The 22,995-nt window shown below is 39.8% G+C and overlaps 1 protein-coding gene across 3 annotated transcripts in view; it reads right to left on the bottom strand.

The window, feature by feature from the left end:
• Positions 1-8,316: 8,316 nt before the first annotated feature.
• The window catches only part of ARFIP1 (ARF interacting protein 1), a 35,125-nt gene continuing 20,446 nt past the window's right edge, over positions 8,317-22,995 (bottom strand). For all 3 annotated transcript variants that reach the window (XM_081021410.1, XM_081021409.1, XM_081021408.1), the window contains 5 exons: positions 20,782-20,894; positions 18,741-18,962; positions 17,229-17,386; positions 14,610-14,784; positions 8,317-9,729 (listed from right to left, as the gene is read on the bottom strand). In XM_081021410.1, coding sequence (XP_080877536.1) covers positions 9,571-9,729; positions 14,610-14,784; positions 17,229-17,386; positions 18,741-18,962; positions 20,782-20,894 — 827 coding nt within the window. In that variant the 3' untranslated portion in view covers positions 8,317-9,570. The remainder of the gene's footprint in view (positions 9,730-14,609; positions 14,785-17,228; positions 17,387-18,740; positions 18,963-20,781; positions 20,895-22,995) is intronic.

Consider the following 22,995-nt stretch of genomic DNA (forward strand, 5'->3'; position numbering starts at 1 on the left):
TGGAGGTAGTACCAAAACATGTTACACCGGATTCACAATGGGAGGGGAGCACCTGCTGCCAGGTCCACCTTTGTAAACAAAGCATGCTCACGTTTATAAGCAGTCACCCTGATCACAGTATTGTGACTTTGAGAGTCTGCAGTGTGCACTTCCTACACACCTGCCCACAAATATATGCCTTCCCCCTTTTTAGCTATTTAGGTGGAATTGCCCCTTGGTGCAATGTGAAGGTTGCGGCTCTTATGCATGCAGAAACCCTGCATGCACATCAAGAGATGTGAACTGGTTTGGGGGCAAGTATTTCACAAAACATTACATTTATCCTGGAAGTATATAGAAAAAATAACACAGGAGAAAATTGGGACAGGCTTAAATAAGGAAAGAATAATTTGGTTTTACAGTGGCACCTCAGTTTGCAAACTTAATCCGTTCTGGAAGTCTGTTCTTAAACCGAAACTGTTCTTAAACTGAGGCACACTTTCCCTAATGATGCCTCCTGCCGCCAGTGCCCTTCCACCGTTCAGATTCCGTTCTTAGACTGAGGTAAAGTTCGCAAACCGGGACACTACTTCCGGTTTTGCGGAGTTCGTAAATGGAATAGTTCGTAAACAGGGCTGTTCTTAAACTGACGTACCACTGTATTGCTTTTATTACCAAACACGAATACAAAAAAATCAGAAAATGAGTGGGACCTGCAACAAAACGTTGCAGAGTGGAGAATTCCTGTACAGGATTCTACCCATGCCTTCTTCACAGATATAGTGGTACCTCAGGTTACATACGCTTCAGTTTACAGACTCCACTAACCCAGACATAATACCTCGGGTTAAGAAATTTGCTTCAGGATGAGAACAGAAATTGTGCGGCGGTGGCGCAGTGGCAGCGGGAGGCCCCATTAGCTAAAGTGCTGCTTCAGGTTAAGAACAGTTTCAGGTTAAGAATGGACCTCCAGAACGAATTAAGTACTTAACCAGAGGTATCACTGTACTGTGTTGCACAGTCTATCTCCCTTAGTTTTTCAGTTCCCCCATTCCCATACAGAGACAGCGTTCCATGGCCACCAAACATCAGGTTGCTCCATGTTTAAGGTTTTCCACTCCTATTCTTTTGTTGCTGTTGTTCTTGTACTTCTAAAACCTTGGGATTCCCCCGAGCCTGCTGACAGTGCCATTTTGCCTGCAGTCAGATATATATGTTGTTCCCTCCTAAGAAAAGATTCTTATCTCTGGGGAGAAAGCACATCTATGACTCGGGAGCATTTAAGATTAAAACTCAAATGTTTTACAGTATTTGAAGAAGCTGATATAAATATAGCTGCCATGGGCAGTGCACATTTGGATCCAACACACCTGGGTAATGTAAAACCACAGCTCTGTCCTCCAGCCTCACCGGGTCACCTTATGCAAATCAGTCGCTCCATCTCAGTTTCACATTTGCAAAACAAGCTGTCAAATTGTTGAGACCATTAATAAGGCAGTTTGCAGATTGAGAAGTATTTAAGAACTGATAATATGCAAAAATTCCTTCCAGTAGCACCTTAGAGAGCAACTAAGTTATTGGTATGAGCTTTCATGTGCATGCACACTTCTTCAGATGTGAAGATCTATATGCAAATACCTTAATACACATTGGCCCCCAGTACAGAGATGCTCTTCTCTCTTCCCCCCTAAATAAACACACTCAGTGTTGTGCATAGGGAACAGCAGGAGAGGTATAAGCCTTTCTGTAGATGCAGACTTTATTGCCAGTTCAAGTGCAGATAGCCTTCTTTGGCTAAGGCCAGATCCTGGAAGCCAGTCTTGGAAGACAAGCTAGCCTTTATAAACCACTTTATATATTTAAAATCTCTAAGCGGTGTGCAATATAAGAACAATATTATTAAAATGTAAAAAATACAGCCAAAAGCCAATAGGACAGCAGCATAACAGCAAATAAAATAGGAATTCACTGGGATTCTGATACATAAATCAGGGGTAGAGAAAACCTGGACCAAGTCTTTACAAGGTACCTGAAACTACCTCACATGGCAGAAGATGTGGAAATTCCATAACACAGGGGCAATAGCAGAAAATGCCCATTTTGGGTCACTACCCTTTAAATATCCTGTAAGGTGGGGTGTCACAAGTAGCGATCATACAGGTTGTCTACAAAGTGGGCAGTCTTTCAGGCAACCTGGTCTTGAGTTGTTCAGGACTTTATATGCCAAGAACAAGACCTTCCACGTGGCCTGGTAACTAATCAGCAGACTATATCACATGACCACTGGGTCTGCGGGCACATGCAGCAGAACTGTAGATTCTTTGTACATCTTATCATGAATACTCCTTCCTGAGTTCTCCCAGCCCTAACCCCTAGTATGCAGCAGGACCCTAGACAACAGCCCTCACTAACCTTATTGTCAATTTATCATCATCTTTGGCAAAGGCTGCTATATAGGTTCTTGCATGTGGAATAGACAACATTTATACGCACAACAGAATTAAGAACAGAAGAGCTCTGATGGATCAACCAATGGCAATCTAGTCCAGCAGCCTGTTCTCACAGTGGTCAACTATGGAAAACCCACAGACAGGGCCAGAGCACAGGAGCACGCGTCCCTCCTGTGGTTCCCAGCATCTGGTGCTAACAAAATATGTACTCCCCATGGCTTCAGCAAGGCAAGTTTTTTGCCTTCACCCTCCCTGGAACTGGGAGGTATATCAGACCACAGAAACATCTATCTTCAGAAAAGATGAATGAGCCATCATAGCACAGAAGTTTTAGACTGCAAGCTTGAGGACAGGCTCTGTCTTAGGAATGATTTTTGCAAGCCATTTGGGGAGCCTTTTTTCAGTTGCCTAGGAGCAAACCCCTTTGAAGTGAGACTTACTTCCAAGTAGGCATGTATAGGATTGTAGTGTATCACCGACTGCTGCCTTGTGAAGAATCTTGGGCATCAGGAGGTGATACAAGTAGCTTGTTAATGGGAGTATTCATACCGAAGGCACATTTACATCTGCCCTCTTTGCGACTTTTTGTGTGTGACTGTACTTGCTTTCTTGAAGACTGCCTTCTCCAGTGTCACACCCTCCTTATGGGACTGCCTGCTTGTAGAGTCGCATTAGGCGTCTTCTCTGTTTCAGCTCTGGATATTGCTTATGAAGCACCTTTTTATTGATGTCTACAGGTGCTTGTCAGCTTGTGAATAATCTGACTGTGAGCACTCTGAGAAGTTTTTCCCCTGCCGTTGGTTTTAGCTTAATGTATTTTTATTATTTTTACATATTTTCTAAGTCTGTCTGGGTACTGTTGTTATTATTTATTATTAGTTATATTCCATCTTTAATGAGGCTTATTGTGTGTCGGTAGAAAATTGGGCTACAGGGAAACTGATGTATAGAAAAAGTTGATATGCATGCATTTTTTACCTGTACATCAAAGTAATAAATATTCATTATTTATTATTATTACATTTACAGTCTGCCTTTCCTCCAAGGAGGTGTAAAATGGTGCACAGGATTTCCATCTCCCCATTTTATCCTTGCCTCATCACAACCTTGTGGGATAGGTTGGGCTGAGAGACAATGATTGACCCAGTGAGTCAATCCTGGCTGAGTGGGCATTTGAACCCATGTCTCCAAGCTCCCCAGCGTCTATACCACGCTTGTGTACTGAACATTACATGGTTCTGTAAATGCTTCTTTCCTTTCTGCAGTGCTCTCTCTTTTTAGAATGAACCATGTAGTTAAACCATCTAACTAGAAGTGTAAACACAGTTCCGAGAACTAGAAGTTTTGTTGGTTTGAATGCATTAATAGAGTGTGCATGGATGTCTGCTTACACTAAGTAGAGAGGGTTATTAATGTTGAAGGAGAATGAAGGAAACAACTCAATTTTCGCAAGTATTTTGGCTTTTTCCAGTCACCATCTCTTAGAAAATGAGCCTGTTACTGAATGCCCTTCCCCCAAGTCACTAAATCCTAATAATTTCTGACAAATTCCCAGAGTATCTGGGAGGCCAGGGTATGCCACGGAAGAAGCTTAGACAGTTCACACAGGAGCAGCACATAGTGAGTAGAAGAGAGAAGTCAGCGTTTTGAAACCCAGAAAGAAAGAAAAAACACAAGCAGTGATGGCAGAGGCTGCTTAAGGTGAAGGCTTGCCATCAGGCTTATGCAAAAACCCTTTAAAAGGAGTTCAGATTCTCACACAAGCATCACCACCTATATATATAAGTAACTCTTAATTATTTTAAACCAGAATGTGCTTCTGTAGGGTTCACACAGCCCTGCTCTGTACTGGCTGGGTTTTTTTGTTTTTTAATGTTACTATCGTTATAGTAAGTCTCCTTAATAATTAACAACTACAGCTAAGGGGGCATCACCTTTGTTGATTTTTACTAGACTCATGTCAATGCTTTGCAATCACTCCAAGTCAAAGCACAAATCGACCCTGCTGTTAATTGCATGAACTTGTGCTATCTGTGTGATTCCAGGCCAGCATTCCCAATCCAGTGTTTAGTGTCTAGGTTTGCTGGATTTTGTGCATTTACAGAGACACACCATAGAAGCTGAAATCAATGCACCGTAAGCAGAAATGATATTACAACAGCAAAGCATTCTTACTGTCCCGCCAAAAGCAGGGAGAGGGGCCATCCTTATTTACTCTGTCATGCTTTCTGCAAAAAAGGGGGTTCCCTTTATGAGAGGAAATTGTTTCTGACATATTGAGAAAACCTAAGGAAAACAATCTAACCAAAGCTAAACACTTAGGTCTTACTGCATTAAAATCAATTACAGTAAGTGCTTTAATCGCTCCCATTGTGATCAAATGAAATCTTAAAGCACTTAACAATGGTAGATAATGTATATTTCACAATTAAATCCCACAACTGATATCATTAATTATCCAGACCAAGGACTACCTCCAGATACCTTTCAGGAGTTTGCACAATAATATAGCACTCAAGAGGCCACACTCAAAAATGTAATACACCTTCTAAGAAAATACAAGCTTACGGTTGAGATTAGAGAAAGTAGACCTATTTGTTCACATACTGGAATTGCGTCAGGGATGGTAATGCTAATAATGATTATGTAATTTCTACTAGTCGTCATTATGAATATTCACAGCCCAGAGGAAAATTTCCACTTGGGTTTGTGAGTTTGTGTTATGGGCAGTGGCCAGCTGCCCACACAGTGCACAATTCTTCGTAGGAAACGTTCTGTCCTTCTGCACACTTACGACATTGTCTTTAGAGGGCCAAGCTCTGAGGATGACATATACGCGAAGGCCTCCCTTTATCATTTATGCAGACGGCAAACTCCCACCAACATCAGTAGCTGCAACAAAAATGGTAACAGTATGCCACTCTACCAAGGACAGTTTATTGTTCACAGGTTTAACTGTAATACCAATCCAGCTCAGTCATGAATTACTTAGTAGTTTTGGATAATATGTGCCGTCTGAACCTCAAAATGTGCCTATCTATGCAACAACAGAGAGCATGTCAGTAACCTATTACAAGATTCATGTGAGGAATTTTGTATTTAACTCCTGCATCTTATTTGGTACATGGGACACTCCTAGTGTATAATGAGTGGTTGTGAAATCCTTCACTATCTCCTCTTAATTTCCTTAACAATGAGATAAAGAGCACAATCTGAACTCCTGGAGGGAAGTAGTGAGTGATGGGAGTCACTGCGGCATCTGGTGTTCCACCATTTGTGGCAGCCAGAGTAGAAGGTGGGGCGCGAAAAGAATACATTTGCTGCACCACCTCCAGGCTGGCGCAGCAAACAGGCGTGGCTCAGACGCCTCACAAGATTTGTCAATAGACACGAGCACCTTAGGGTCCAGTGGCTCCTTGGCTAGATCAGTTCCATATTCCTTCATTCCAGGGTTATCATATTCCACCCCATAAGTCACATTTTTAATGCTGATTTTTATTTTCAAAAAAGAGGGGTGCGGCTTATGCGGTGGAAACCATTATGTGGTGAAATACAGTAAATGCATAGCTTAGCCTGGTCTCTTAACCCCGCCCTGCAAGCCCCCCACGGAGTAGTAGGCCCACTGCAAGGGGCCTTAGGCGCACACCCCTCTAGAGCAGGCAGTTTACAATTGCTGGGCATATCCACGGGCCCAAGCCGCATGCCACTGGCCAGGACCTTGCCACCACATTTCTCCTCCATCTCCATACTCCTCTCGGGTGAGGCCTCCTCAGCAGCTGCTTTCGCTCCTCGCACGAGGCTGCCTCATCCCCCGTGGGTTGAGGGCCGGCTCAGCCAACAGGCAAGTTCCACAGGTAGGAACAGGAAGAGGCTGGGAAACAGCTGTGCTAAGAGCAATTTCAATTACAAAAGCGGGCAAATGCTGTTAGGCAAAACTAATGTCCCACCGGCAAGGCATTTTCACTGCTGCGACTATTACGTGGGGAATGCTCTGGGGACAGCTTTTAGGGGTGGTGGTGCAACTATTATGCAGTGAAATATGGTACATTGACTACCACTGGTAGTAGCTTCTCCTGTTCATGCATTCGGTGGGTAGAGCAGGGACCTCCACAGTAGGCCACTGCCACTCCAGGTTTGGATTCATTTATCTGTGTTTATTTCCTTTCAGTGGAGAGAAGCCAATGCTCCTAACAAAGTTCAAAAAATTCCTCCCCTCCAAAAACACCCACTTCCCTGATCCCAGCTTTCTAAGATATCCAAGTCCCTATAGTCTCTTACAAACCTTGATTATTATTTTTTAAAATCAAAGCACTAAGCATCCTTTGGAACGTTCCATTTTATTGTGTCCACATCAAGTTGGATTTGATCTAGTCCGTGTCTTTGATCTAGTCATAAAGAACTATTCTTACAACTAAGAGCTTAGACACTGCAATGTTTACTAGTGCACCCTTCATAGAAGCACTTAAGCTTGCACTAGAAAAGTGGTGGAATCTAGTGCATTTAAAGTGGGATTGCGTTGTGCCTTACTGTTCATAGTCATAGAACTAAAAAGTAAGAAGGAACTCCAAGGGTCATCTAGTCCAACTCCCTGAGACAAAAGTGATCCTGATTTCTATTTCAGTTACTACTGATCTATGCTTCTGACACCAGTATGGTAGTATGACAACCTGCAGCACCGGAAAAAAATATGTAGATTTCATAATACAAAGTACCCCATTCAATTTACACGTATTTGTGTATGTAGATTATTTTGCAAAAGATTTTATGATTTTCCTTGTGTGATGATTTCAAATTCTTCAGTGCAGAATTTGAAATTCTTTGATAAATATTTCATGACCTGTACCTCCAGACAATTTCTCAAACTGATATACAGAAATTCACCATGTCACACAGCGCCATAAGAAGTGAGAAATGCAAATAGAGAAGGAAAACGACAGTGACAAGTAAAAACAGAACTCTAGGAACAAACTCAGGGTTTCTGTGAAGTCAGTTATTATCAAACTGAGCACAAAAGATGTAAACTTGGCCAATAGTTGCTTTGTGAAAATGCCAGATAAATTTTAAAGGAGGAAGTTTGAACGCTCAAGGCAGCACCCAGCCTCCGTTTAGCCGTTTTACTGCATGGAGATGTCACACGCGAAGTTGAAACTTATGAAGGATTCCAACAGCACAGCCTAGGGCTGGAGGAAAGTATAAAATGATAAATGGGGCTAGGTACTTAAAAAAGAAAGAACTGTCATAGGAAAGACTGAAGAATTAGGGGGAGACAACTAAATCTACCCAGCTGACACACAAGTTTTGCTATGCTTGCTATATTGTCATCTTGAGAGTTAGCCATTTCACATTACCAGAGCTGTGGCCATGAGGATGTAAGCAGGGAAGAGAAAGTTTTTGTTTATATGTCAAGCAAATTTCTAGCCAACTAGTACAAAAGCCAGGATGATTGCTAACTTAGCTGTCAACATTTAAAAACATTATAATACATGAAAACACATGAATACCACTTCTATTCAGAGGATTTGTGGTTTTTTGGTACCACAGACTCACCTTGTCTACCCTGATAGGTTTTTGTCGCCTCTCCAATGTTCCAGCTGTAAGTCCACACAAGACAAAGCAACAGAACATGCTGTTTGAAGGAATGTGAACAAAGGGGGTGAAGAAGAGTACATTTCTGCTATAGCCCTGCTTCCTCAAGAACATTTGCTTCCCTTCCTAGCAGTGGAGGAAAAAAGCCATTGGAGGGGAAAAGTTCCAGTCAGAAAGGCAGCTAATCATATCTTGTTTGTAGGGCTATGGCTAATAAAAGTACCCCCAAGGCTTAGCTGGAAGAAAAAGAAGGTTTGTGCAAATGTTAATCCACAAATCCCATGAAATAAAGGAAACAGACTGCAGCAAACACCTTTAGTATGAAAACAAAGTTAACAATGGAGGCACATTCTGAGGAATGGTAACTTGGTAAAGTTATTGCAAGAGAAAAAATCCAATTGCAAAACGTCATTGAACAGACAAGAATGTAATAAGGAATGATTTAAAATGTACTTGATACACACATTACATTAAGACTTAAACTAAACCATTTAAAGAAGCAACTGAATCATTTCAACATATAATACATAATTGTACAATCCATATAAACTGTGTTAAGTTATTTTTACTTCATTTATATAAACACAAAAAGCAGTGGATAATGTGCAATTGAGGATGCTCCATAACAGTGAATTTTAAAAGGCTATAAGAGAACAGAAATGTATGTTTAATAAAGGTTACACTATTGATTGAGAAAAGAAACAATCAGTCATATTAGTCATGTGACATGGTCTGCCGTTCAACAGAAGCACACACAACCCAGACTGGCCTCAGACTGTCTCTTTAAAAAGTCATCAATCCAAAGAGGGTTTCTTACAGATTATGTACACTGGGTACAAAGTGTGTTGCAAAAGGCACTTCTGAATTTAAGGCAAGTAAAGGTATTTTTTTTAATAGACATTTAAATATTAAAGAAGTAGGGCTATGGTCTGCTTCTCCAACGGTTCATCTTTACAATGCTAAAATGTGTTTTCAAAGCTTCAGACCAAGAGGGCAATTCTATATTTAGTGTTTCTGAACCACAAAATTGAATGATCCAACATTTTTTTAAAAAGCTATTTGCTGCAATTCCACGTATCAGCCAGCCACTGATATTTTGTGGATGTTGCTTGAAGGCCTTCCTTATATTATTACTCTGTAAAACATTTATTCTTTTAACACATTTACATGAAAAAAGAATCTTTAGAGAAGCTTAATACATTTATATAAAATATCTGATGTTGATACAAACCATGAGCATCTCCCTTTGAAAAAATTCTCATCTAGCCACCACAATTACCGGAGATCACGAACATCTTTGTCAGTGCAAATCTATATTTCCCTACTACAGAAAACCATCCACCCTCAAATACAAAAAAGATCTGTTTCTGAAATGGCAAGTTACATTTGGTTACATCCATCCACCCTCCCAAACTATTATAGTAATTATTATCAAGGGGGAAATTAAAGCTGCTTGTGCAAGTATCATTACAAACAGTCCTCCTTATACAAATTCATTGATTCTCATTAGGTGTACAATATTCTTGGTTGATCAAGGGATCTTCATGCTGTGGTCCTATTGCTGATCTTCAAGCCAGGATGGAGCATCTACTCCAGGCGTTTTCAATTTGATATGGAATAGTTTAAGAGTCTGTTCAAGCTGTTTTTGATTCCCCGCAAAGTATGCGGCAATGGCATTGTGGAACAGAACAAGCTGATTGTGCAATACTTTCACCTGTGGACAAGGATAAAGTTAAAGATGAAAAGGCATGTAATTGAATATCGAAGATGATCAGAGGTTAACCCCAAGGTGTTCCAGTTTTAAAAACAAACAAATAGTTTTCCAACATTCTTCACAGTTAAAAAGCTGTGCAGATGTGGAATCAGTAGCTGCTGATATGAGAGGAAAACAAGAGTGCAGTGTATGGAGGCAAAGAGAGTACCCAAAAATTTTGGAGCTTCAGAGTTTAAAAAATCCTAAATTCTTAAGCCACAGCACACCCTGGATTATGTCAAGTATCTTCCAACAAGCTACCATCATCAGGAGGTAGGCCAAACATTCTACATCTGCAGACATTCTTCAAAATGACAACAGCACAAAGCACATAATTCAAATGATGCTACATATAGATGAGTAGTTTTTAATTATAAATAACAAAAAAGGGGAATGGACTGCCACTTTCTTCAGAGGACATTGCTGAAAAACACTTCAGCCAATATTCTAATCTAAGTGTCCAGGAGGGACAATGGACACCATTCAGGTGAAAACAGTAAGAATGAATTTCTATCAGATATATCCAGAAGAGCAGAACAAATGCTGCAGATGACTGAATGGATGGAAACCCCTGAAGGAGACTAGTAAAATAAAAGTTGTGGACTCCTATAAGAGAGGCGTCTGCTTCATCTTTTCACATACATACTCAATTTTGATCCGTGGATATTCTTAAAATTTAGCAGTACTATCATCCTTTTCTGTTATTATTTCACCTCTGCAAAATTGACTTTTGTTTCCTCCAGAACTACCTCCCTCTCTCTCTCTCTCTCCACACATTTTCTAGCTTAGGACAAAAACTTCCATGAATCTGATCCACAACTTATGCCATAATAAATTTGTTAGTTTTTGAAGTGTTACAAGTCTTTTTTTAGTTTTGCTACAACAGATAAACATGACTATCCCTCCAGAACAGGCATAGGCAAACTCGTCCCTCCAGATGTTTTGGGACTACAACTCCCATCATCCCTAGCTAACATCAGGGATGATGGGAGTTGTAGTCCCAAACATCTGGAGGGACGAGTTTGCCTATGCCTGCTCCAGAACGTCTGGAAATATGCTACATCAGTTAACTGTAGCAGTTACCATTTGGGCTCCCTGCAGCAACTTTTGCTACAAGGCAAACAAATACGATCTCAATTGATATTCCTCCCCTTTAATAAGCAAAAATATAGAGTGGCAATCGTGCAACACATCAAAATAAAAGCCAATATGAAAAAAGGCATCAGTGCTGTATGGCAACTATTTGTTCATTGTTCACTTCTTCTACTATTCAGTCTTTTGGGTGTTTACAACTAAAGGCTGGGAAACCAGACTTCGTGGGTGAACTATGTGGGATGGACACACTTAAAATAATATGAACATCTGATTACAATACTCAGACAGCACACTTAGACATTGCTGTATTTTACTGACTAAACAGAATTTTAAAATCAAGTGTTTTGAGTTAGATTTATGTATTCGCTTATAATTCACAATACTTTTAATGGCAGCCCATAATAGTCAGCAATACTCATACATACCAATAGAGCAACACTGATGTAAAAGAAAGCATAAAAGCCCCCAAAATCGTATTCCAAACGTTGGAGGTCCCCCAGAACTGTTTTTTTTTGGGTGCAGGGAAGGAGCAAAACTGAAAGTTCTGTAGTGCAAGCATAGGATACAACCCATCATATCTGAATACTTTCTATAAAAAGGGAAGTGGCAACAAGGAACAATGTATGCTTTTTTCATTTACTATTTGAACGCTAAATGCACATCTATAAAACTAGCTTGTGTTCAAAATGTTCAGAACTGTTGAGAATGTATGGGACAGAGCACATTTTTATGAATGTTGCTATAACTGTAGCTTTATCTTTTACTAATGCCATCATTAGAAGACAGCAAAGGCTTTTAAATGCATTTTTGAATTATTGAAGTAACCTCAAACTAAAAGATCTCTGTGCCATGCCACATATAGTTATTTAAGATGACAGATCTTCTGGAAGTTCCATTGTCCTGAAGTTTTAACACTTTACATTTATTTCTTGGAGACGCAGGTGCTTTAAAGGAGTGTATGGTATAGAACTCAGCAACTTAAGGGAGAAAATTATAGGTCCCATGGCTCCCACACACCCTTCTAAGATCAACGCAGTGCAAAAACAGGATATTGCAAAACAATTATGTTCCCTCAAATCTTCCCATGAAGAAGTGGATTTCACTACAATCCAGAGGCCTGCAAAATTATTTTCAGGCAATTATTTATATTCCTAGATTCCTCTATCTTTCAGTATCAAATATTTAAAGGCTTCTTCTTAGCCACAACTTTGAATCATTAGCTTTGAATCTCAAATAGCAGGTATGTCCCTGAGGAAAGCTGGGAGAAGGCTAAAATCCTGTCCCCTGAAATCTAGCTTTCTGTATGCTGTTACTGCTGATCAAAGTGAGCATTTGTATGCTGTTACTGCTGACCAACAGTGAGCATTCCTTGCCAAGGAACGACCGGAAGGACTTTAAGGCTCCCAATTGTTCCTTGGTTGCTACATTTCTACCAACCCCACATGATGTCAGGTGTGGTGCAGGAGGGCGTAGCTTGGGGAAAACAGCCATACTGGGATCCATGCCAGGTCAAACTATGCCCACAGGCTGGAGATTCTCCATGCATGCTCTAAAGCAGAAGAAATTTTAGATCTTTTTCTTGTGTGTATGGAAGAGAAGGAAGAGGGGACTGCTATGTCCAAAACTAATCCACAGACATAAGTAGTGCTTCATGGTTACAAATAGACAAAATCAAGAAGAGTGATTTCCAAGAGAAAATGACCCCCTCCCCTAATTTGGGTGCCATAAATTCCTCTGACTTTTGCCTGCATGTGGCTCAAAACCAAGGGGAGCTTACCAGAATTTGCTGTTCCCCACAGTGAATAAATACTATATGAGGCACTTATGGAAGCACTAGTGTGCAAACAGAAGCATGCTGATCCCAGCAGGACCTTCCATCACTGCCACAGATTGCTTCATGGCAAAACTATTTACACCAGATGTGGATGACATTTCAGAATATTCTGCTACTCAAAATATGCAGAGATCTATACAAGAGTGGATATTGTTGGTTACATTTAATAAGGTGCAATCTGTGCAAACATAGACTAGGCTAGAATAACAGGTAGTGCTACTAACTGTCAAAAGAGTTTTTGACATCTTACAGACACTTATCACTGCACATTGTCAGTACAGCTTTTTATTTTTTGTGAAGAGAGCAAAGATATCAATTTATCTTAACATTTGAATGGCTGCCAAACCTCCTTCCCCTTAGGGTGTCTATAGCTAATGAAGTCATTGTGACAGAATTCAAAGACAATCAGCATAAGAATTATTGACCCTCAAATTACTATCCTTAGCAAATTTCTGAAAATGATGCAAAGGAGAAACCTGCAGCATTTCAAGTAAACTATCTGACAAATATTACCGAACTACATTCAGTCCATAGGATGAAGTCTCCACCTTCCCCTCCTTTCAACCCATGCACATCAGTCACAGCTTGCACACAGCTTCTGCCACTCATTTCCCCGAAAGGAGCCAACACAACAGGTATAAATATGGAACTCTCTTAGAAGTATATATATATGTACCTTCAATGTGGTAGGTACCAGATTGCTGCTTAACATGGTGCAAATAGAACTATTAACCAGTCAGATAGTGGTTCATTACAGAGTTGTCCTACTGCTTCAAACTAGCACTTTTAATCAGTGGGCTATTACACATGAAATAAATCTTTTGGGAGGTTTGCCTTTGCCCAACGCAGCTACTTGTCAAATAGAGAATAAAAAGTTTTGGCCCCTTTTTGTATAGAAGTTCATTGTACTCCAATTCTGACAGCAATCGACACTACTTATATGTTAACAAGAATAGCTATAGCTGTTACATTCCACATATTTAGCCAAAATGACATATTTGGTCAGGAAACAGAGGTCTACTAATGGTAGTACTGCAACTGGAACTCAATGATATTGGCCAGCAAACACTGACCAACCACCCAAAATTACAGAGTTTGGTTTCCAGTAATACCCTAATGTCAGAAAGAGAAACATTCAGTTCATGTTCTGAGCTTTTCTCCAAAAACTGAAGCAAGTAAGCATACAATGTTAGACGACATCTCAAGCTTCAGATAAAAAAAGAATTTTCAATCTAATTTGGAACTCAAAACAAAAGCAGTTCTAGGAAGGTAAGAGTGCTGGCAAAACTTATGCTTGCCAGACAATAAATCATTTTAATTTCACCAAATATGACAACTATTTCAGAACTGAGGGGGCTAATATCAGCTCTAGAAGGCGTGTTTGTGTCACACTTTCCCTTGCAGTAAAGCAGGACTGTTAATTGTTGTGGCTGCTCATTACATACTTCTGCTAGACTATCGATCAGTGGCAGGGGTTGAAACTTGTGTCCATGTCACTGTAGCTCAGCAGCCAAAATTACCAGCAGGGTTAGCGTTCCACTCCTCCCTTTACAGTGGTGAACTTTTATAATCAGTTGAGCCCTGATTTTATCTGTCTTCAAGGGCTCCAAGGGTCCTCATGAATAGTCAGGTACATTATCAACCCCTTGTTGTCAATATGGCACTGAAATAATTTTAAGGTGTCGTGCTACGCACAAACAAGAAAAACAAAAAGGAGTTAAGAATAGAAAAAGAATCTGATTTAATGCTCTTACTCAAATCTATTCTAGTACTTACCTGCCAGAAGTTTAAATAGTTTAGTAAAGAGACAGAAATAATCAAATTCAATAGACTGCATGATCTAATATATAGCTGATAATGCAAAGTTGAATTTCAAGTATATAGCAAATTAGGAAGTAATGCAATTCCTTACCTTGTTTTCCTCCAGAAACTTCAATTTAACTGATACATCATTGCGCATTTTGTCATATTTCTCCTTATGTATTTGGAATAGTTGTTGCGACTGCTCAATTTTTGGCAATGTGTTTGCATCTCGTGGGCCAAGATTCAGCTCCTCTAGATCTGTGCGATAAGCATCATATTCAATCCTGAGAAGAAGAAAGAATTAAAATGACCTGTGCATATTTGCATGGAGCAATAGAAACACATACAATTCTGCCCCCCATTTTAAAGGCTTACATATCATCCCTGTCCACGCAAGTAACCCAGGTATCAGTTATTGCAATCAGAAAAAGGGAACAAAGGCTCCCATTTGGGAATATGATATGGACCAAAGTAATCACAGAGTGATAACCAATAAGTCTGTCTGCTTACTTAACAGCAATCTATTGCTCTTCTCACACTACCCTGGGTCTCACCAATACATGTAACAGATGTTTTCAAAAGATTACAAATGTATGATAATATGGGGGAAGCTAAAATCTTTTATTTTGTCATCTGGAGCCTCTTACAAATAGTTCCACTTTCTGTGCCTGGTAGGAATTGGTTATAAATGAGCAGGGGAGATCAGATAGCATTCATATTGCAGGTTTCAACAATTATGCTCATGGGAGAATGCAGGGTATTTTGCAATACTGTAAGCTACAGAACACGGGTGGCAAACTTTTTTTGGCTTGATGAGCCAGATCTTTATCTGACCAAACCACATGGGCCAGCTTTGATAGTACAACCCATCTGTCAATCACCTGACTTCATTATGATTGAAGACTGGCAGGTGGGCTGTCCCACCCATGAAAGTCCATTGCACAGCACTTCCTAAGCACTCTACAGCCAGTTGGTTGTTGGGCACTTCGGAACCACAGTATGTGGGGCTTTGCTGCTCCTATAGCACCAAACAGTCTGCCTTGAAACTGTTGCTAAAATGCAAAGAACAAGCTTCATTTTAACAGCGTTTCAAACCTTTGGTGCTGTATGAGCAAGGTGCACCCAACAAGTGGCGGGAGCGCACCTTTCTCCAGTAGAGGAAAAATCAATAGCAAACTTTAAGCTCCTAATTATTACTTTGTAGGCATGTTGATACCTGCTCCAATGGCGGGTGTGGTTTAGGGAAAATGGCTCAGCAGGCCAAATAGAGAGGTCTAGGAGGCCAACCTTGGCCTGTGGGCTACAGGTTTCCCACCCTTGCTTTAGAATATTTTTAAGCAATAATGGATGGCATTTCCACCCTTGACTGATCTCTACCCTTCCCCTCATCAATGAGACTATAGCACTCTATGAGGGAGATACTGACTTTTTTACGACTTTGCAACTGGGTGCCCCGGGAGTCATTTTGTTGGAGCAGAACTGCAGAGGAAGTGTGGAACCAGCTAATGACTGCCATTCACCCAGAAAGCTACAGAACCAGCAAGGCTGAGCGCCCCTCCTTCAAGTTTTGCCTTTTGGAATGCCTCTTGCATGGGTTTAATTGTCTGAGGGCCCTTTGGTGACAGAAAGAAGTACCAGGGAGGGGTGTGTGCAGTTCAACACATCTTTGGGTGAGACAGAGCAATCCGAGTGAGAGCCAGATTGCTATCAGGAACAGCGAATCTCTGAGTGACGGATGGGTGGCAATGTGTAGTGTCATTTATGTGGTTCTGTCAGTGAATGGTTTCATTGTCTCCTGGTGCTTCTGCAGTACATTTTTGTTGAGTGGAAGGAGTGACGGGTGATAGCGGTTGTGACTGAGTGGGAGAGTGATTGTGTGTACTGGTGGATGTGTGTGTAGTACTGAATGAGTAGTAGGTGATGTATGATTTGTATAAATACAGGCAGAATGTGTGTGTGATGTGTATGTGTTAATGGGGTAAGTGTTTCATTTTGTGAGTCAGAATGTGCCTTGGCAAGAGGGAGGCTGAACTCTATATAAAGATGTCTCAAAATCTGTAGCTTTGCTGCTTTTTTTTTTTTAATGTTTTATGGCAGTGAATTATATGGTAATTTCTCAGTATTCATTGTCTTGTCTTGTATTGTATTGTAATTGTTATTTTGTAAACTGTATAGAGACTGTCTTCAGTACAGAGTGGTATATATTAAATGAGTAAGATAAAAATAAAGTCATTTACAAGCAAGTACTGGAAACTATGGCATAGCCAGATCTTTCTCTGAAATGTTCCCCACATCAACTCACACCCTCAAATAGATTAATTTCGAAGATGAACAGCAGCTTGCTTCTTCAGCAGTGGAAAAGGACCAGAAAGAAAAGGTATGAAAAAGGCTGTAGCTACATAATATGGTTTCCTGACATACTTATAAATTTATAACTGGTGCATCAGTTGGGTAGTTTTCACCTGCCCTCCACATCCCTGTTTCCTTTTATGTCATGTCTTAAGCCCGAGGGCAGGGACTGCTTTGTTTGCTATTGATCTCATGTAAGCTGGTGAGGGCTTTTGGGCTAAACAGCGGGGTAAAAATGCCTCAGACTGTATATTTGAATTTGTTTCTGTGGACAGTATGTCTTAATGATATCTAAACTCAAAATTCAACAAACAACTAGCCTATGTGTTAAAACTACATACTTCAGGAAGACATCAGAGAATATTGTATAATCCATTACCTGGCACTTTCATATTGTTTCACGGTTATTAACGTGTCTTCAATAGTTTTGTTCACCAAAGTGTTCACACTAGCAATAAAAAAGTTAATTGCCCCAAGTAGAGTTTCACCGTTTTTAGCAAGAAGTTTCTGAGTATCTGCATTGTATCCAAATTCCTCCTGTTAAGAGATTGGAAATATAACAGTGTTTTTGAATGCTTAACTTTCCATTATTTATTAAACGCCAAATTATTGACACTATTCATAGCAATCAAGAGACTTCAAAGCCTTAAAATAGCCTGTGTTAGCTTACTGATTAGCTTCTCTCACAAAATTGAATTCTCCATTTGTAAGAACTTTATTCTATATGCCACAAGTCTATAATCATTTTAAAAGTGGAATGAATGGCTTTTCTATGGGTAAAAATTGTGGTGTCCTGTTTGTACATAACACTACGATAATTTTATTAATCCATGTTTTAGCTAATACGTGCAAATCATACCCAGTGGTTTAATTATGGTTCATTTACTTCCAGCAAATCATCATCTGAAGCCATGGTTTATTTTTAGCTTATGAACTTGATTTGTTTTAACTATGGCTTAGTGTAATGCACAAACACTCAAGCATTATTGGCTAGTTGGGCTACTGCATCCCAAATGATCACCAAACTACAAAGGCACAAGGCAAAACCAGCTGAAAAACAAAGCAAGAAACTGTTGTCTGATCATCTGTGGAATAACTCACGGTTTATATAAGAAACCATGGCTTAACATTAAGCACAAATAGGTACAGCTTCTGCCCTAAATTAGCTTATTGCAAAAATTGAAACAAATGTGCAGAGATTAGCTAGAGTAGGCATGGGGAACCCCGGCCTATGTGCCAGATTTGGGCTGCCAGGCCTCCCCACTTGGCTTGTGAAGCCATTTCCCAAAACCATTCCCACATGCCTCACAACTGATGTCATGTGATGTTAGATGTGGGGCAGGTGGAGACATGGTTGGATCAGCTGCTTACACAGCCAACCCCTAGGGAATGCAGGACCAAAATATCTGCACATCGGCTCTTGTCTGGCAAGTTTAATCCTGTGGGGCTCAAGTGCATGAGCTAGGTTCCCCCACCCCCACCCCAGGAACTAGCTTGCACATTTGAACCCTGCAGAAATCAGGATGCACAAGGAGTTGAACCATGCTGGGGATTTCAATGCGAACTCCCTTCCTGGTCAGGGATACTTTTGTTCCATTTTAGCTGCAATTTCAGTTGTCCATCCCCTTTCTTTTCTCTAGGCAGGGAGATGGTGTCCACTGAAATAGTTGTAACTTCAGGTGATCTGAACTGATAAGTCAAAAAGGCTCCCCCGCCCCACTGAGTGAGAAAGCTAGTGATTAACATGCAAGGCAACAATTCATGCTGTTCTCTTTTTTAAAATTATGCTATCTGTTATCAGGCAATCGTACTAAAAATTAGACTAAACAAATGGAGGCATTTCCAATTTTCCTGTAACTTTACTATTTTTCTATTGCAATTAAATGCTTACATGGAGTTCTAATGATTTCAAACTCAAGTCTGCAAATGTATCTCCCAGCTGTCTTTGGGTATTCACCATCTGGAAAAGCTGTGTGGACAATGTTTGTGCCAATTTCAGGACATTCTCGTACTTCTTTTTGTTATCCCTCAGTATTTCTATTTGAGCTTCCAATTCCAAATCTACTGTTCGTGAGCCTCGACCCAGCTTCTCAGAGATAATCTGGCGAGTACACTGCAAAGTTTGCAAAACAAAGTGTAAAATTACAATTTTCTTACAATCAGGCAGTATAAATATTTTGCTAAATAAATAAAACACACCCAAGAAGCTTTCTTCACAATTCGTAGCCTGTTTAGGACTCCAAAAATTATATTAAAATACTGAGTACACCACACTAGTGATTCAAATGTTGATCTAGAACTCTAAAAAGTAGATCTGTGATCCCTGTAGTATGTATCCACTCACTTAACTCTGTGAAAAGCCAATTAGAGCAAGCTAGTACAATTCATACTGGTTCTGTATGCGAAAAAAGAACAAGTGTATTTTTCTGATTAAAGGGTAAAAGTGTCATTTTGGGTTACTGCTGCTATGTAGCCATTCGAGACTGAAAAAGCTCATTAAAAAGATTTCAATTCATCCTGAAAAATAGAGAGCAGATTTTAGTATTAGTCAATCTTCTGTGTGGGCTTAACACACAAAGAAACTTACCAATACTCTGAATAGTAAACCAAGCACAGGGCCACAATGAAATGTGAAGAAAGAAACCACTGCATTTTTTTAAAGTTGCAGGAACTTTAATGAGGAATACTGTCCTAAGCAACTGATGAGGCAGCCAAATGGTGAACAGATAAACAGAAAGCATGATCAAGAGCAAATGCAGCAAAGTTTTGAAACAATCATAATTCTTAAAATTTTCCATCAACAAAAATGATCAAACATGAAAGCACAGAATGATTTGGGATGCACATAATAGACTCTGAGAGCAGGGAGCCAATTCACTACCTGCTTAAAATTACCAAGTTCCATATGGACCAGTTCACACAACAATACAATTTCCTGATTCTTCATTGAAAGAAATTCTAACTTTCAATAGGTATACATGTAAATGGAAAAAACAATGTGGAAGTTATGGATCACAGATATAGCCAGTTAGCCACTCCCATATTGAAAGTGGCATTTATATACTGTAACTGCTGTGAATCAGAAAATGAGGGAGGGAATGTAAGCATGTGAGCCTGAACTTTGTTGAAATAACGCATGCAGATCACCCTTAACATGCTATGTCAACATGCAGAAGTGAGGTGCACAAAGCTGAGGGCAAGGTAATCACAGTTAGCCCATGGACACATTTTGTCACTCATTTATAAATGAGCTCAGGCGCATTAAGTTTCTCCATGTGAGGAGCACATACATATGGGAAAGATGTAATGTGTCTTTGAACTAGCTATTTGAGGAAGAAATCCATTAATGGTTACTTATACTACATTTTCCTAAGCTGAAATATGCTGCAAAATGACATAATAAATTATACACCCTAAGCACAAAACAGCACCATTAAAACACACACTGCCCCTTCTTTTGCAATCTAAAATCTACTGACTACATAATGAGCAGCACACATAACAATGAAATTCGAGATCTTATTGTGTGTAAATCTTACACACGTGTTGCATTTCTTGCCAATTTCAGCAGTTCTATTAGGAGATGACCAATTCAAATAACTTCAAAGCAATTACTTAATAGCCAACTTTATTAAGAAGTTCACACAGTACTCAAAATAATCTTGAAGAAGTAAATTTTAGAAAAACAAATTAGGTTCCTTATTACATGTCACTATTCCAAAAGCCTCTCTTCATCCCAAGGGGTCACTGTAGCAGAAGGAGATTAAATTTTCAAAATGCACGTCAGTCTCTTAAGACTTCTAATTCTGGTAAAATGCCAAATCCTTTTACATTTGAAGCACTGGAAACAGTGCTTCCTCTTAGCCAACAGGCCAAGAGAGAATGCTTAGCTTGCATCTGTGGGATCTAAACTGCAACTATGAAATACAAACCTTGTAAGTATTTAGGCTCCATCTTCTTACAAGCTCCAGCTTTTCCATGGCTGGGTTCTTCGCCTCCTCTGCTAGCACAACTGGTCCACTTTTCTGCTGCATTCTTAGATTGCCTGTTTAGAAACCAGATGTAAATAGGCATGCTGAAGTGTGCCACTTAAACAGAAAGCTACAAAGTAAAGCATTTCCCGCTTCATTCTGAAGTGAATAGCACACTAATCTCTGTGTTAATATTATGGTGAACCTTAAAGAATAAGATTGCTTGGGTATTTGGATTTAAGTTACAACAGTCAGTAATTTGGAGATCTTAATTAAGAAGCTTTAAAATACTTTTATGAACAGGATATTAGAAAATGCTACAAAGCAGACTCAATTAATTACTGCATTTGCCAGCTGTTGCATTGTTCACAGTATGAACTGATGTCCAAGTACACTGATGAATTAACAATTCTCTCAGCATGTGGAAAATATGCAGTATCTTGTATTTTCACTAAAGGCATATGTTGCAGTAAAGCTTATGAAGACTGGTTCTTTTAAATATCTGCATAGCAGTTATGGTTACAAGCCTACACACATTTAACTGGAAGCCAGACTGCTGAACTCTATGGGACTTGTTTCAGAGTTGAGAGGAACAAGATCAAGTCACAAGAGGACATCTACATGACATAGTAACTATGCCATTTCACTTTTAAAAAGATATGCAGACAGAATTAACTTCCCTATAACTAATATACAGATAGATAAATAAATAAATAGCTCTGACAGTTAAATACCAGTACAGCATGCTTGAGTGCTGCTCACTGTTGTCAAGGGAAGAGGCAACCCCATCTAACTTCTATAGCACCCCATTACTCAAGAAGGCTTCAAATTTTTTAAAGCCGATGTCTTTCTGAGCTGTGATGAACCTAGGATGTGCCTACCATGTGTTTGCATGTGATGCATCACCCCCTTCAGATGTTTTGATGCTCAGAAGACATGTGTGAAGAATCACACAGTGATTCTAAAGTGACTCTAGTGATGACTACAAATACACTGCAAGGTAGAGGAGAGAAAGCAGCCACATTACAGTTTCGTCAACCAGAGGGCTTTTTTAGCGCACCATATTCCAAATCAGAATTATTATCCCAAATTCATGCAATGATTCAGTTAGGCATCTCAATAATTTTGAAATGATCTTTTACCATGACCTTCAAAATCAAGAGAGCAGTGGAACCCAGCCATAAGTAGAAGTTAGTAAAAGAATTGCAAGCAAGGCTGTGAATTTTAAAATGTTACCATCAGCACTCTATATTTAGTGGCATTGAACTGCAGATAGGGAGTGCATAAAGTCTGCTCTTTTTACAAACACCCACCAGAAACAAGCACAGAATTGTTGGAAAACATTCCAAATTGCAACATATGCCTCACCTATACCAGTTTTATGATATGTTCCTTCATAGCAATACTCATACCTAACTAAAAAAAAAATGTGTGGCATTGCAGCTTGCTAGTACAAAGATGAACTGTCAGGATGGTGTTGACTCCCACAGATGATGTTATTTTAGTATACAGGATAGAGCATGTTGAGAAGAAGCACACCAGCTCCTGCAATTCTAAAAGCTGCAACCTGAGATGTTTGCTATGTGAAAGCTAACAATCCAGTAGGAACATGTTTGGGCTATGACCTAAACATTAACAACCAATAGCAACTTTAGGAAGGTATCAATTCATTTGATTTCTGCAAATGATCCAGCAGAGCCACAAGCAAGCAGATTTTAAATTGCTGTAAACCAAAGTATTATCAGTTCATTCTAAGTGGCTCATACAATTACTGGATAGCAAGTGCTTTCTATAACCTTTAAAATATGTTCACATTTCCAACCATGCATGAATCTAATTTTTAAAAGACTAAAACATGAAGGCCTCAGGTACATTTAGAGATTTCAGTGCTGATCACTGACACATACTCTCAACTTCATCATACCTCAAATAATGTCTGCAGAATACCCTACACACAAAAGCCTTCCCCAAACTGATGTCCTAAATGGGTTTTGGGCTAAACTGCCATCAGCCCCAGCTAGCATGGCCAAAGTCCAAGAATGATGGGAGGTGTCCAAAACACCTGGATGGCACCTGGATGGGGGAGGCTGCCTTATACAATAGACCTGGGAAATACTCTACCCTTTCAGAATGAAGTACCAACACTAGACTAACTTGATCAAAGCCAAGCAGTCC

Source organism: Podarcis pityusensis (assembly GCF_964106645.2).
Source record: "Podarcis pityusensis genome assembly, chromosome: 9".
NCBI classification, from domain to species: Eukaryota; Metazoa; Chordata; class Lepidosauria; order Squamata; family Lacertidae; genus Podarcis; species Podarcis pityusensis.